The 14209-nt window shown below is 36.8% G+C and overlaps 1 protein-coding gene and 1 non-coding gene across 2 annotated transcripts; both read left to right on the top strand.

The window, feature by feature from the left end:
• Positions 1–1868: 1868 nt before the first annotated feature.
• On the top strand, positions 1869–1975 carry LOC127125162 (small nucleolar RNA R71). Its single transcript, XR_007804619.1, has one exon. It is a non-coding gene; the product is annotated as a small nucleolar RNA R71 (small nucleolar RNA).
• An 8119-nt stretch (positions 1976–10094) lies between these two features.
• LOC127123893 (uncharacterized) lies at positions 10095–11327 on the top strand. The gene is made up of 2 exons (XM_051054070.1): positions 10095–10652; positions 10806–11327. The coding sequence occupies exons 1-2, from the start codon at positions 10095–10097 to the stop codon at positions 11325–11327; spliced, it is 1080 nt and encodes a 359-aa protein (XP_050910027.1).
• The last annotated feature ends 2882 nt before the right edge of the window (positions 11328–14209 follow it).

Below are 14209 nucleotides of genomic sequence, written 5' to 3'. Positions count from 1 at the left end.
CTGGTCGTTCAAGTTCTAAGTCTAGGAATTCATATCTCAGATTTTTGGGAAGTGTTTTCAGGTCTAAGGTTGGTTTCTTAAGGCATTGCGTAGGATCCGGTGTTATTGCTAAACATTGGTTAAGTTTGTCTTCTACAAGATAGTCAGATGATTTGTCTTTTTCTAACTCCGTTTATTTTATGCATTCATCGATGATATCCATGAAGTAACATGTATCTTCTATTGCAGGTGCTTTCAAAAATTGGGAAAGAATGAACTCAATTTTCTCTTCTTCTACTTCGAAAGTGAGTCGTCCTCGTTTTACGTCTATGATCGCACCGGCAGTTGCTAAGAACGGTCTTCCCAGTATAATGGGTGTAACTTCATCTTCTCTAATATCCATAATTATAAAATCAGTTGGAATGTAGAATTGACCTATGCGCACTGGAACGTTTTCAAGAATTCCTACAGGATATTTGACGGAACGATCTGCTAGTTGCACAGACATTTTAGTTGGTCTCAATTCTCCCATTTCAAGTCTCTTGCATAAGGATAAAGGCATAACACTAATACCGGCTCCTAAATCGCATAAGGCTTTGTCAATGACAAATTTTCCTATGTGACAGGGTATAGAGAAACTACCTGGGTCTTTAAGTTTAGGAGGCATATTCTGGATTATAGCGCTACATTCAGCGGTGAGTGTAACGGTTTCGCTGTCTTCAAGTTTCCTTTTATTAGAGAGAATTTCTTTTAAAAACTTGGCATATGAGGGCATCTGCGTAATAGCTTCTGTAAACGGAATTGTGATGTTTAATTGTTTTAGTAGGTCAACAAATTTTTTGAATTGGCCCGCATCTTTGGTTTTAATAAGCCTTTGAGGGTAAGGGATAGGTGGTTTATAAGGTGGGGGAGGTACATAAGGTTCCTTCTTTTCTATGGTTTCCTTATTACTCTCTTCCTTTTCCTTAGGTTCACTTTCCTCCTCAGTTGACTTTTTAGAGTTTTGGTTTTCTATCCTTGGGTCAGACGGTCCTTCCACTTCCGTTCCACTTCTCAGTATAATTGCATGAGCGTCACTTCTCGGGTTAGGTTGGGGTTGGCCAGGAAATGTACCAGTTGGGGCAGCAGTAGGCACTTGTTGTTGAGCTACTTGTGATATTTGCGTTTCCAGCATTTTGTTGTGAGTAGCCAGGGCATCTACTTTACTTGCTAGTTGTTTAATTTGTTCGCCAGTGTGTACATTCTGGTTTAAGAAATCTTTATTGGTTTGCTGTTGAGAAGCTATAAAGTTTTCCATCATGATTTCCAAGTTGGATTTCCTAGGGGCGTTATTGTTAGGTGTAGATGGGATCGGCTTCTGATATCCCGGAGGTATAGTTGGGGCTTGGTTTGGAGATTGTTCAGGTGCGTATAAAGCATTATTACTCTTATATGAAAAATTGGGATGATTCTTCCAATTTGAGTTATAGGTGTGCGAGTAGGGGCTTCCTTGAGCATAGTTTACTTGCTCCGCTTGGATTCCTGTTAGGAGTTGACAATCTGCAGGAGTGTGACCTTGGATTCCACAGACTTCGCAATTCTGAGTTATGGCAACCACGGTGGCTGGAGGTGATACATTTAAACTTTCAATTTTCGGGACCAGAGCATCCACTTTTGCATTAACATGATCAAGGTTACTTATCTCGTACATGCCAGTTTTCGTTTGAGGTTTTTCTACCATTGTTCGTTCGCTCCCCCACTGATAGTGGTTTTGAGCCATGCTTTCGATAAGTTGGTAAGCATCAGCATAAGGTTTGTTCATTAGTGCACCACCTGCGGCGGCGTCTATTGTTAACCTCGTGTTGTACAGGAGACCATTATAGAAGGTATGAATTACTAACAAGTCCTCTAAACCATGGTGTGGACAAAGTCTCATCATGTCTTTGTATCTTTCCCATGCTTCGAAAAGAGACTCGTTATCTTTCTGTTTAAATCCATTTATCTGGGCTCTTAACATAGCTGTTTTGCTTGGCGGAAAATATCGGGCAAGAAAAACTTTCTTCAACTCGTTCCATGTGGTGACTGAGTTGGAAGGAAGAGATTGAAGCCATCTTCTAGCGCTATCTCTCAACGAGAAAGGAAAAAGACGAAGTCGAATTGCCTCTGAAGTGACACCATTAGCTTTAACAGTATCAGCGTATTGGACAAATACGGATAAATGAAGGTTTGGATCCTCGGTAGGATTTCCAGAGAATTGGTTCTGTTGCACTGCCTGCAACAGTGAAGGTTTAAGTTCAAAGTTGTTTGCTTCGATTGCGGGTGGAGCAATACTTGAATGCGGCTCATCTTGCGATGGAGCGGCGTAATCTCGAAGAGCACGAGCTGGTTCTGCCATCTCGGGTATCAAAGGGAAAATATTTTTGAAATCAGGAAGTTCAACAGGAGGGAGATTGTTTGCAGCACGATATTCCTGAATTCGTCGTAAGACTCGGAGATATAGTTCGATATCGTTGATTCGTAAGTAGAACGGCTCGCCTTGTGAGCGAGTGTGTGGCATACAAATCAACGAAAGAAAGAAAAGAAAAAGAAAAGCCTTAGTCTCTACAACGTAACAGAAGAGTTACGATATCGACTAAATAAAAGTCCCCGGCAACGGCGCCAAAAACTTGATCGCGACTTTATGAGTCGAATTTGGGGTACAAACTGCAAGTGCACAGTTCTATCGCGTAGTTTTAAAAGATATCGATCCCACAGGGACTTATGAATCGATATACCGTTATCTAAGGTTACTTCGTAAAGCTAAGGCAGGTAATACTTTGATTGTTTGGGGGAAAAAGCTAAAACTAAAATAAGATCTAAAATAAATATCTAATAAACGGATATCGGTATGTAGTTCGTCGTAATTAGGGAATCAATTCTTTGTTGGTTTCTTGGTTTTAAAATAAATCCTTTCAGTTGACACTATTGATTAAAAGTCTTATCTCAAACTCTCGCTCTGTTGAATAAACTATGATTTTATATTAACATAGCTGTCACTTATAGTTAAGTCAAAAACCACTTTTTGAAAACAATAGAATCCGTAGAAACTCTTTTTAAGAAAACACTAATCGTCTAAACACCCTTATCTCAAACTCTCGCTCTGTTGACTTAGGTTATATAATTAAATTCAAATGCTTAACTCTCGTCCTCACATTCAATCTTTAAAAATACTTTTTGAAAAAGATTAGAATTTAATTAACTCTAAAAATTGCTCTCGCCCTGATCTAGAATTAATGTCCAATTTACACTGTCCAGTCAAAAACTCAAACTCTCGTTCTATTGCTTTTAACTTCTTTATGTCTTTTACTTTCGTACAAAAACCTTGTTATTAAACCTGTAAATTAAGACCGTAAAAAGAGTGATTTTAATTTTAAACTTAATTAAACCAATTTGGTTTTGATTCCTTCATTCCGCTTACTCTACATACCGATACCTAAATAATTTAGCCAGACATGCTATACAGACTTAAATAATTATCATGCATAAACAGATTCATCTCAGGCAAATAATATAAATAAACAGTAAAGCAGGGCATATATAAATTCAAACAATAATTAAAGAACCTAAGAAATTAAATAGCAGTCTTGAACACTCCACCACAGGCCGGTTGGATTTGTTCTTGAATTCTTCAATCAAACAGAAAAATAAAAGCGAAGGAATAAAAAAACTAGATTCTAACGTAAGGTTAGATCCGGTGAAAGGTACACAATAGTTTCCGGTGTAGAAACTATTGTGCGAAAAAGAATTAACTAAGTGCTGAAAAAGAAAATAGAAATTGCAAGGGAAACAATATAAAAATCGTAAAAGTAATGCTGTAAAAATGTGCTTGTACTGCTGGAAGAGAAAAATTGCGAAAAAGAGAAAGCGACGAAGAAGCGTGGAACCTCTGCAGGGTTTGCAAAGCTGATATTTATACTGGTCACTTTCTGTAACGGTTTCCAAAAGTATTCCGCGTCAAAGGTCTTCTCGTGGCGAATGGTCAGGCGTGCAAATAGGACTCAACGTCTCTGAAGCCAAAAATATAGGGGAATGGTGTGACGTCCGTCACACCATGTGTGACGCTCGTCACACAAGTGTGTAAAGCGTGACGCTCGTCACAGCCTTTGTGACGCTCGTCACAGCCTTTGTGACGCTCGTCACAGGCACAGCGCCTGTGCTTTTTGGGCTGGGCTTTGGCTTTTGATATTTGCTTCTTTTCATTCCTTTTTGCACCTCCTTTTCTTCCTTTTTTACTTGTGCTTCAAATAAACCACCTGAGATAAATAGAAAGAAAATACCGCGTAATATCTAATAAAATGAAATAAATTGAAGTAAATAATAATATAATTTAATTAAATTGAGTCCTAGAATGTGATACTATTTCATGTTATCACTGACATATTCTACTGACATTAGCCTCAAGTTACATTAGTTGACTTACTGAACATCAAATAACAAATAGATGAATCAAATGCATATTTTATTGAGAGGTTTGAAAAGAAGGTTGGAAAATTTTTAGTTGACTTTCCTGACGCGTAATGTGCATCAGTGGATATTGTTGATGTTTTCAAGTAATTCAAGTATTATAACCGGTTAACCCGGGTAGTTAACTGGTTACAGCAATCCCTGAGATTCATTACATCAGCAGAAATGTTGTGTTTTCGCAGGTGTTACCGGTTAACAGTTTTGGTTAACCTGTTATCACTGAAGCTGATTTAATTTTCAATTTAATTTAGTGTCATGTGTAACCGGTTAACCACTTTGTTTAACCGGTTAAAAGCGCGATATTTTGTAATTTCTGTTATTTTTACTTGGTCAATTTTAATTCTCAATCAAGTTGTAACTCATATATAAGTGTTTTGGATGCACACTCATCCAAGTTAATGCAATAACATTATCTCACCCTTAATTCTCCCGCTCTCTCTCCACCCTCAAAATTTCTCCACCATTGTTCACCAATCTTGTGGTGTCTTGTTCTAATATTTGGTATCAAGAGTCTGGTTCAGATCCACAAACGCCTTGTGTGCAACATTTTCTCCAACGAAAGAATCCTTGCAAACCTACCTATCATTGATGCGAAGAACTACGAAAAATGGTGCAAGCAAATGAATGTCTTGTTTGGCTACCAAGATGTTCTTGAAGTGATCAAAAATGGTGTTACTCCTCTTATTTAGAATACTACAGAGGCCCTGTAGCGGTAAATTCATGATCATCAAGTTATGGATAAGCTAGAGATCAAATAACAAGAATCGCAACCACGCTTTTATTGTTTCCAAGGGAAAAGGGAAAAAGTACGAACAAAACCCAAAAGTAAGTAGTTTTCAAATCAAAACTAATAAAATGTCAGAGATTACAGGTAAGGAGGTTGGTTACACAAATGGAAGGTGTTAGCACCCAAAGTGTCCTAGGTATTCCTAGGAAGCCCTTTTTGTGTGCATACGTACTTGGTATAAAGTGATGTTTACAAACAAATAGAATGGGGGGATGAGAAAAGAATTCATTAATTATATTTTTGTGTTTGACAAGACCTTCGGTCTTGTGCCTACGTACCAACATAAAAATGAGGGATCAAAACCTCGTAGTTCGTGATATAAATTTCAAAGTGGATGCATTGCTTTTAACAAAATTAAGTTTGAAAGGCACAAAGGCCTAGAAATGGTTTGAATGAGTTAGTTCTTTTTGGCTTTTTGAAATTTTAAGTCAAGTATAGTTAAGTTTGTTTACAAGTTTGTTTTAGAAAAGAAGTTTGAAAAATGCAATGGCATAAGGCTAAAGTTTCTATCTTTTTGCAAAGTGGTCAAAGTTGAGAACAGAATAAGTTCAATCAAAGAAGGTTTTGAAAAAGGGAGGGAGAGATTTTGAAATTAAAGAAATGGGGAGAAGATGAAGAGACTATCCTATGTACAAAATTAAAAGCTTAGAGTTAAAAAGATCTTACCAAATGGGTAGCAATCCAATAGACAAGAATGTAAATAGAAACCCAGAATTCCCTTGGACTTTTAGAATCAAGCAACACACAAATGCATAATTATATTATCTTGAAGAGAAAGACATCAAATAAAGATGGCCACATCCAAGCTTATCCATTCCATGATCTTCCTCAAAGTAGCCCATGTAACAGATGAATTCCACAAGTCACAAGTTCAAAATAACAGCTTCATAATGATCATGTTGCAGATGAACTTAGAGAGATCTTGAATGATGTATCAGATGAAGTTTCAAATTAAAAGCACTTGGTTTCTCAATAAGTTGGCATTGGCCAAGTCCTTTAGCATAGGAAGGTTGCCTAGATTCTAAGTCCATTTGTCCAGGATCAAGCCAACAGTCCACACAAAAGTTTTTTTTAGGGTTTTTTGTTGTTATTATGTACATTAATGGTCAAAGACCACACAAACAAGCAAAGTATACACAAATAAAATATATCACACAATATGGTCCAAATGGACAAAGTGAAAATTGCATTAACATAAACAAATTGAATGATATGAACAATGGCAAATGAAATAAAATGCTAAAAGTAAATTGCATTTAGGTAAATGACTTGAATTTAAATGTTAGTAGTTAATAGGTTAGAAGTTAGTATTGTTTTGCTTTTGCTTTTCATTTTAAGACATTCTTTGGAGAATACTCAACCCACTTATCACAAGCATGGATCCTTGAACCAAGACATCTTCCAAAAGAAGGAAAAAAAGGCCAAGTTTCCACACAATACCATGAAAGAGGGGAGACTTACAATTTCACTAACTAGAATGCTTATGCCTTTTGTGTCACAAATTAAGCGCTATGTTAAGCAATCATAATTGGACTTATGTAGAAGTCACAACTATTTGAGGCAGGGCAATAGAATTTTGGTTTTAATGCATGTTAGAGACATAGTATTATGAACTATGCTCATGAAACATACCACAAAAAAAAAGAATATGCAAAAGGTGTGGCCTAATCTCATTCATGCTCATGTTAATTTTTCAGTCAACTAACCTTAGGATTTTGAGATATCATAGGCCAAATGGAATGAATGAATGAAGAAGGGGAATAAGATGAAGTGGGAGGGAAATGGATCAAAACACAAATTGGTCAAAGGAGTACTTTTACCAAATTAATATCATTCATTCATTTTGGGAGATGGAATGTACATTCCATCAATCCCCTAAATGCAATTATATTAATTTGACAAAGTCAAATCAACCTTGACCAAGGCCCAACAACAATAGTCAAACATAAGCAAGTCATCACAATTGGTCAACAAAATTATTTGGCATTTAATCAAATTAAAAATACTAAAATAAGGCATTTAAATTAAATATGGTTTGTCCAATTCCTAAAACCTCATCAAAACACCAAAGAAATGGCCATGAGATTTATCATAGGTCAAACAAGGTCAAAGGACCTTGGAGAAAAATTTCATAATTTTTGGACATTTAAAAGTATTTTTTAACAATTAAAAACAAATGCAAAATCAATTAAATCATGAAAAATATTAATAATGATCCAAAAAATAATTTTAATTCAGAATATGAAAGAGGAAAACATTTGAATTTTTTTGGTGAAACTCTCATATTTTTTGGATCAATATTAAAATTAATATGAATTAATGAAAATAAAGCAATTAAATGGAAATTCAAATAATCAGAAAAAACGTGGACCATTTGATCTCCCTCATTAATTGAGGTGGCAGATCAAGTGGCCACCAGCGCGCATTCCGTGTGGTCTCTAGTCAACTGAGCAACACGCGTGGTAATTATAATGCACACTCGTGATTAAAACAATTCAAATCAATCCAAAGGCTCAGAACCAAGCCAACACATCACCGGCGTCCAAAGGTCGGTCGTCTTCTCCGGCGACCTTGGCTGGACTGGTTCACTCATCACCATTAAAAAGTGAAAAAGGAGGTCATGATCTGAAAGAAAAAATAGCGTAGAGCACAAATCTGACCTCAATTCATCCTAACTCCAAGTATATTGAGAGATACATGGAGTTGAAATTTGAGGTATATGAACTGAGTTGCTTCGATTTGACCTTAAAGCAACTCAATCTTCTTGCCTACATTGGTTGGACTTCAGACAACCAAAGAATCAAGAGAATTGAGCAAGATTTAGAGAGAATCGAAGAGATTAAAATTTCTAGAAAATACCTTCAATGTAGGTCTGGATTCAGTTGATCTTGCCTTGGCTCGTGCTTGATCTCACTCCAAATGCTTGCAGAAGAAGAATGGGATGCTCAAAAGGTCTTGGATCCCTGGAGTTTTGAATCTCAAAACAGTGAGAATTCAAACTAAATTTCAAGCGAAATTCACAGGATTATCCTTTGGAATGAGAGGGTTAGAGGTTTGGGATCAAAGCTGGCGCGAATGTCTGTGAAATTCTGAGCATATGGAGCTCTACTTATAGCTAATTCCATTGATATTTGCACACTTGAAATCACTTTCCAAAATTGGTCATTGATGATGCATGGGTGCATGGGCGTATGCAGTCCCATGAAATCATTGCCTTAAGTCTATAAATGAATGTGAGAGAGTATGAAACCAACTTGGATTTCAAGGAAAGTGTGTGTGAATATTTGAAGTTTGATCCTTGCCAAATGATGATACCATGTTCAAGCCATGCGCAACCCATGCATTCCTTATCCAAAATGGATGAATTTGAGCTCTTTGGAAAGGTGAGATCAAGAGAAACAACTTTCATGTTCAACAGTTTTTCATTTGGAGCTTGGAACATGAAGAAATTTGAGGTGGAAGTTTGGAAATTTTTGACATATCAAAAATTTTCTAAGTGTCAAGCCACATGTCTCAATATTCCACCTTGCTTAACTCTTTATATGAGCTTCAAATGAGAAAAGGGTATTCATAAAAGTTATATCTCTTTCAAAGACCTTAAAAATGGTCACCAATTTCATGTAATTTGGATTTTAAATGATAGAGTTATGCATTTTTGAAGTTTGGAAAAATCACTTGATCAATGGTATAGGTCAAAAGTGACCTATAATGTAACCTCATATCACATGCTCAAAAAAGTTGAATTAGCTCTCACTCCAAACATAAAAGTTGAAGTAGACATCTTTAATTTTATTGTGAAACTTGGAAATATTACATCTCATAAAAATTGAGCAAGTTATGGCCTTGGGAAGTTCACTTTCAAATTAGGGTTTAGACAAAATGACCTATAATGTTTCAACATAGAAAATGATTTTCCAAGAAAAACTAACTCTAGGTCTAAACATGAAAGTTGTTTGTAATGTAATTGAGAGTAAGTTTTATCTTGGAATCATTTTCATATGGTGAAAATTGTAGGAGATAGGGTCTAGGGAGACCAAGTTTTGATTAGATGAATTCATCTGGCCAACCACCATTAACCAACTTGGTAACCTTCAATTCTCTTGACTTTCTAGGCTCATGGTAGATCATATATGTATAAGATGATTAATTTTGAAGTTTCCCTTGAGAAATTTGATCAATTAGTGAGATAGCTTGTTGGAGAAGTTACTCAAGATACCTAGTCAAACTAGGGTTTCCAAGGCAAATCACCCTCAAACTCTTAAACAAAACTTGATCAATATAACATGTAGAGATCATTGGGACTCATATATGATGTTTATGACCATCCTTGAATCAATCCATGGTTGTGCTCTTTGTTCATGAGGGTCTCAAACCCTAGACTTGAACTTGATAGATCAATGAAGATCATGCCCTACCTACAAAAGAGTTAGGCAAATACAAAGACACATTTTTGGTATTTTGGTTAGTGAAATGATAAAATACAAGTATGATACAACCACAAAGTGCTTGGTGATCTCTCCCAAAACAAACCCAATGAAAGAGGGGTAAGGAGGATGCCAAGGTATGATCCCAATGCTAATGCTTATGATGAAATTGCATGAGGGATCTTAGGGTCAAATTTGGGGTCTTATAGGCGCAACAAGAAACACATAAGGAAGAGAAAAAGAAATACTTCAAAGAATTGTTCTTGATCCATCAATGTGTTGATGCCGATAACTTTGAGAAAGTTGGTGATTGCGAATCGTCAAAGCAAGTGTGGGAGATCTTAGAGAAGGCATATGCAGGGGCTGACAAGGCAAAGGTGGTGAGGTTACAAACTCATAAGCGTCAGCTAGAATTGATTCAAATGGAGGAAAATGAGATAATCAACGATTTCGGAACGAGAATCACTCAGATGGTGGATCAAGTAAAGGCATGTAGAGAAACTGTTACAGAGCAGTATGTTATCGCTAAAATTTGTTGTTTTTTAACACTAAGACTTGACAACATAGTTGTGGCAATTGAGGAGTCGAAGGATCTTGCGACGATGAGAAAATTGGAGCTACAAAGTTCTCTTGAGGATCATGAGCAAAAGATGCAAGAGAGGAATAGCAATAAGGAAGAGGCGGAGATTGCTTTGCAAGCTAGTTTCAATGAGAAGAACAAGAGATTGAAAGGAAAATGTTCCATGAAGAGCAAAGGCAATTTTCATAATTTTGGTGGAAGAGAGTCCCAAAGTTCAAATAATTCAACTTGTCAAAGGGGTGAGAGCAGCTACAAAAAACATGGTGGTCAAGGCAACTTTATAGGTGAAAGGAAGAGGTTTTACAAGAGCAAGGAACAGTGTTACAAGTGTCAATGCTTCGGTCATTTTTCAAAAGAATGCAATGCAAATAAGAAGGAATCTCAAGTGGATGAAGACAAGGTTTTAAGATAATAGTTTGATGAAAAGAATACACTCTTGGTTATGGTCACTGAAGGGAATTGTAGCAGCAAACAGTTGTGGGACAACAGCTGCAACAGCTCAAAGAATGCTAAAAAATTGAGATGTGGCCGGTTGAATGATATGATTAACTAGGTGCATGAAAAGGAAGATGCCATGATGAGTTTGAAAGGAGTTCAATGCAGTGAGGATTGGTATTTGGACTCGGGTTGTTCAACTCATATGATGGGGAGAAAGGATTGGTTTATCAAAATCAATTGTACCATGAAGAACAAAGTAAAGTTCACGGATCATACCACTCTAATGGACGATGGGGTCATTGATGTTTTTATCATGAAGACGGATGATGGAAATTCCTTGATCAAAGATGTCTTGTATATTTCAGGAATCAAATGTAACCTTCTATGTATTGTCCAATTATTTGAGAAGGGTTACAAGATTCACATGGAAATTAAGGGACTATATGTTATGGATGCAAAAGGAGTTTTGGTCCTTAAAGTGCCTATAGTTTCCAATAGAACCTTCAAGGTTGAGTTGAAGGTTATGAAGTATATATGTCTTGCAACTGTAGCAAGTAAAGAAGAGTGGATGTGGCACTATCGTCTTGGCATCTCAACTTTAGAGATCTCAAAGACTTGCAAAAGAACGGAAGGGTAACAAGGCTATCAATAATCAACATACCGGCTAAAATTTGTAAAGAATGTGTGCAAGCTAAGCAACATAAGGGAAAATTCAGCAAAGATGCAAACCGTAGGACAAAGAATCACCTTGAGGCGGTGTATTCGAATGTGTCTGGGCCAATGCAAGTAGATCCCATTGGTGGCAATAGGTATTTTGTCACATTTATCGACAATCATAATAGAAATCTATGGACATAACTAATCAAGAGAAATTCGAAGTGTTTAAGAAGTTCAAGTCCATGGTTGAGAGGAAAATTGGTCAAAAACTCAAAATGCTCAAAACATATGATAGAGGCGAATATGCCTCAAATGACTTTGGGAAGTTTTGTGATCAATGAGGTATTGTACATGAGGTAGTACCATCATATACACTACAGCAAAAGGATGTGGCCAAAAGGAAGAATCGATCGATAATGAACATAAGTGTGTTAAGGGGGAAGAGCTTTCCGAAGGAGTTATGGGGAGAAGCAATATCCACAACTTCCTATTTGTTGAATATATGCCCTACAAAGAAGCTTAGAAATGTAACATCGGAGGAGGCATGGTCGGGATTCAAATCGAATATGGATCATTTGAGAGTATTTGGTTCAACTTAGAAAGAAGTTGGATGATAAGGGATAAATGATGATACTTGTTGGATATCACTCTACCCATGGTTACAAACTATTTGATATTTTAAATAGGAGGATCATGATTAGACAGGTTATTGTAATTGATGAATTAAAGCAAGTGCAGCAGGGTGTAACCGATTATCATCAGACGTAAACCGGTTACATGCAGGCTGTAACCGGTTACCAAAACGATGTAGCCGATTACAGGTTCGAAATTTCCAATTCTGAGGAAAGTGGAAGACCAGAACAACATGACGTCGAAGCCTGAAATGAAGAAAAATTGAGAAGGGCAAATAGGCAAAAGGGTATGCCTTAGAGACTCCAAGAGTATGAGCTATTCTGACACAACAAAGTAAATGATGATGGTGATTTCGTCCATTTTGCACTTATGGCCTAATTCGAACTCGTTAATCCGGAAGAGGCCTTGAGTGATCCAAAGTGGATTTGTGCTATGAAGGAGCGGCTAAAATCCATTGAGAAAAACAATACTTGGGAGTTAGTTGATCTACCAAAAGTAAACAAGCCAATTGGTGTGAAATGGATGTTCAAAGTGAAGGCAAATCCCAAGGGTGAGATAATCAAGCATAAAGCTCGATTGGTGGATAAGAGATTTTTGCAAAGAGAAGGCATAGACTTTGAAGAGGTTTTTACATTGGTTTCTAGTATTGAAGCCATTAGGCTTATTGTTGGTATTGCAAATAACCATAATTGGGCCATCTACCAAATAGATGTAAAGTTCGCATTTTTGAACGGACTGCTTTAAGAGGGGGTATATGTAGGACAACCCCCTAGTTTTATTGTGAAAGACCAAGAGATGGAGTTCTACAAGTTGAAGAAAGCATTATATGGTTTGAAGCAAGCTCCAAGAGCTTGGAATAAAAGAGTTGATGGTTTCCTAAAGTATTTTGGCTTCAAGAAGTGTGTGTCAGAGCACATAGTGTATGTGAAGACGAATACCAGTAAAGGAGTAATTATCCTTTTTCTATATGTATACGACTTATTAATTATGGGCAGCAACGGAAAGTGTATTTCAAAGTTCAAGAGTGAACTTATGGGAGAAATTTAGATGAACGGTCTTGGCCTCATGACATACTTCCTTGGCATTGAGTTCCATAAGTCCAAAAGGGGATTGCTCATGCACCAATTAAGGTATGCTCTTGAGATATTAAAGATATTTGAAATGGAGCATTGTAATACTGCCATTTCTCCAGCTGAACCAAGGTTGTAGTTGTCTAAGAATGAGGATGAGTAAGATGTTGATCCAACTCAATATATGAGGTTGATTAGATCCTTGCGTTACTTGTGCAATACGCAACTAGACTTGGCATTTAGTATCAGTATTGTGAGTAGATTCACGTGGAGATGGAAGGTGTCTCACTTGGCAACAATTAAGAGGATCTTACGATATGTCAAAGATTCTGTTGGCTACAAAATTCTCTTTCCCGCAGCGGATACGGGTAGAAAATGCAATTTTCTCGATTTTACAAATTCCAATTGGTGCGGAGATAAAGATAATCGAAAGTATACAACTGGATACATCTTTATGTTCAGTGCGACACCAATCTCATGATGTTTGAAGAAGGAACCAATAGTTGCACTTTTATCTTGTGAGATCGAGTACATTGTCATTTCATTATGTGTGTGCCAAGCCGTGTGACTTATGAATCTATTGGAGGAGCTGGGCAACATTGAGGGTGAGGTTGTCACACTCTTAATTGACAATATTTCCGCAATTAATCTTGCTAAGAACCCAATTTCACATGGGAGGAGCAAGCATATTCAGATGAGGTTTCACTATTTGAGGGAACTTGATAGTGAATGAAGGCTACGATTAGGATATTGTAGGAGTGAGGACCAAGTTGGTGATTTATTGACTAAGGGAGTCACAAATGATATGTTTAAGAGGTCGAAGATGAGCATGAGCATGGTAGACTTGCAGTACTTGAATTAAGGTTGTGTTTTGATGTGTTCAAGTAATTCAAGTGTTGTAATCGATTAACACGGGTAGGTAACTGGTCAACACAGGAAGGTAACCGGTTACAGCAAGTTCTGAGATTCATTCCAGTAGCAGAGATATTGTATTTTCACAGGTGTAACCGATTAACAGTTTTGGTTAACCGGTTACTATTTAAGTTGATTTAATTTTCAATTTAATTCAGTGTCATGTGTAACCGGTTAACCACTTTGGTTAACCGGTTACAAGCACGATATTTTGTAATTTCTGTTATTTTTACTTTGTCAATTTCAA

The sequence above is a fragment of the Lathyrus oleraceus genome, chromosome 2 (genome assembly GCF_024323335.1).
Source record: "Lathyrus oleraceus cultivar Zhongwan6 chromosome 2, CAAS_Psat_ZW6_1.0, whole genome shotgun sequence".
Classification (NCBI taxonomy): Eukaryota; Viridiplantae; Streptophyta; class Magnoliopsida; order Fabales; family Fabaceae; genus Lathyrus; species Lathyrus oleraceus.
This window is presented reverse-complemented; position numbering and strand designations above follow the sequence as displayed.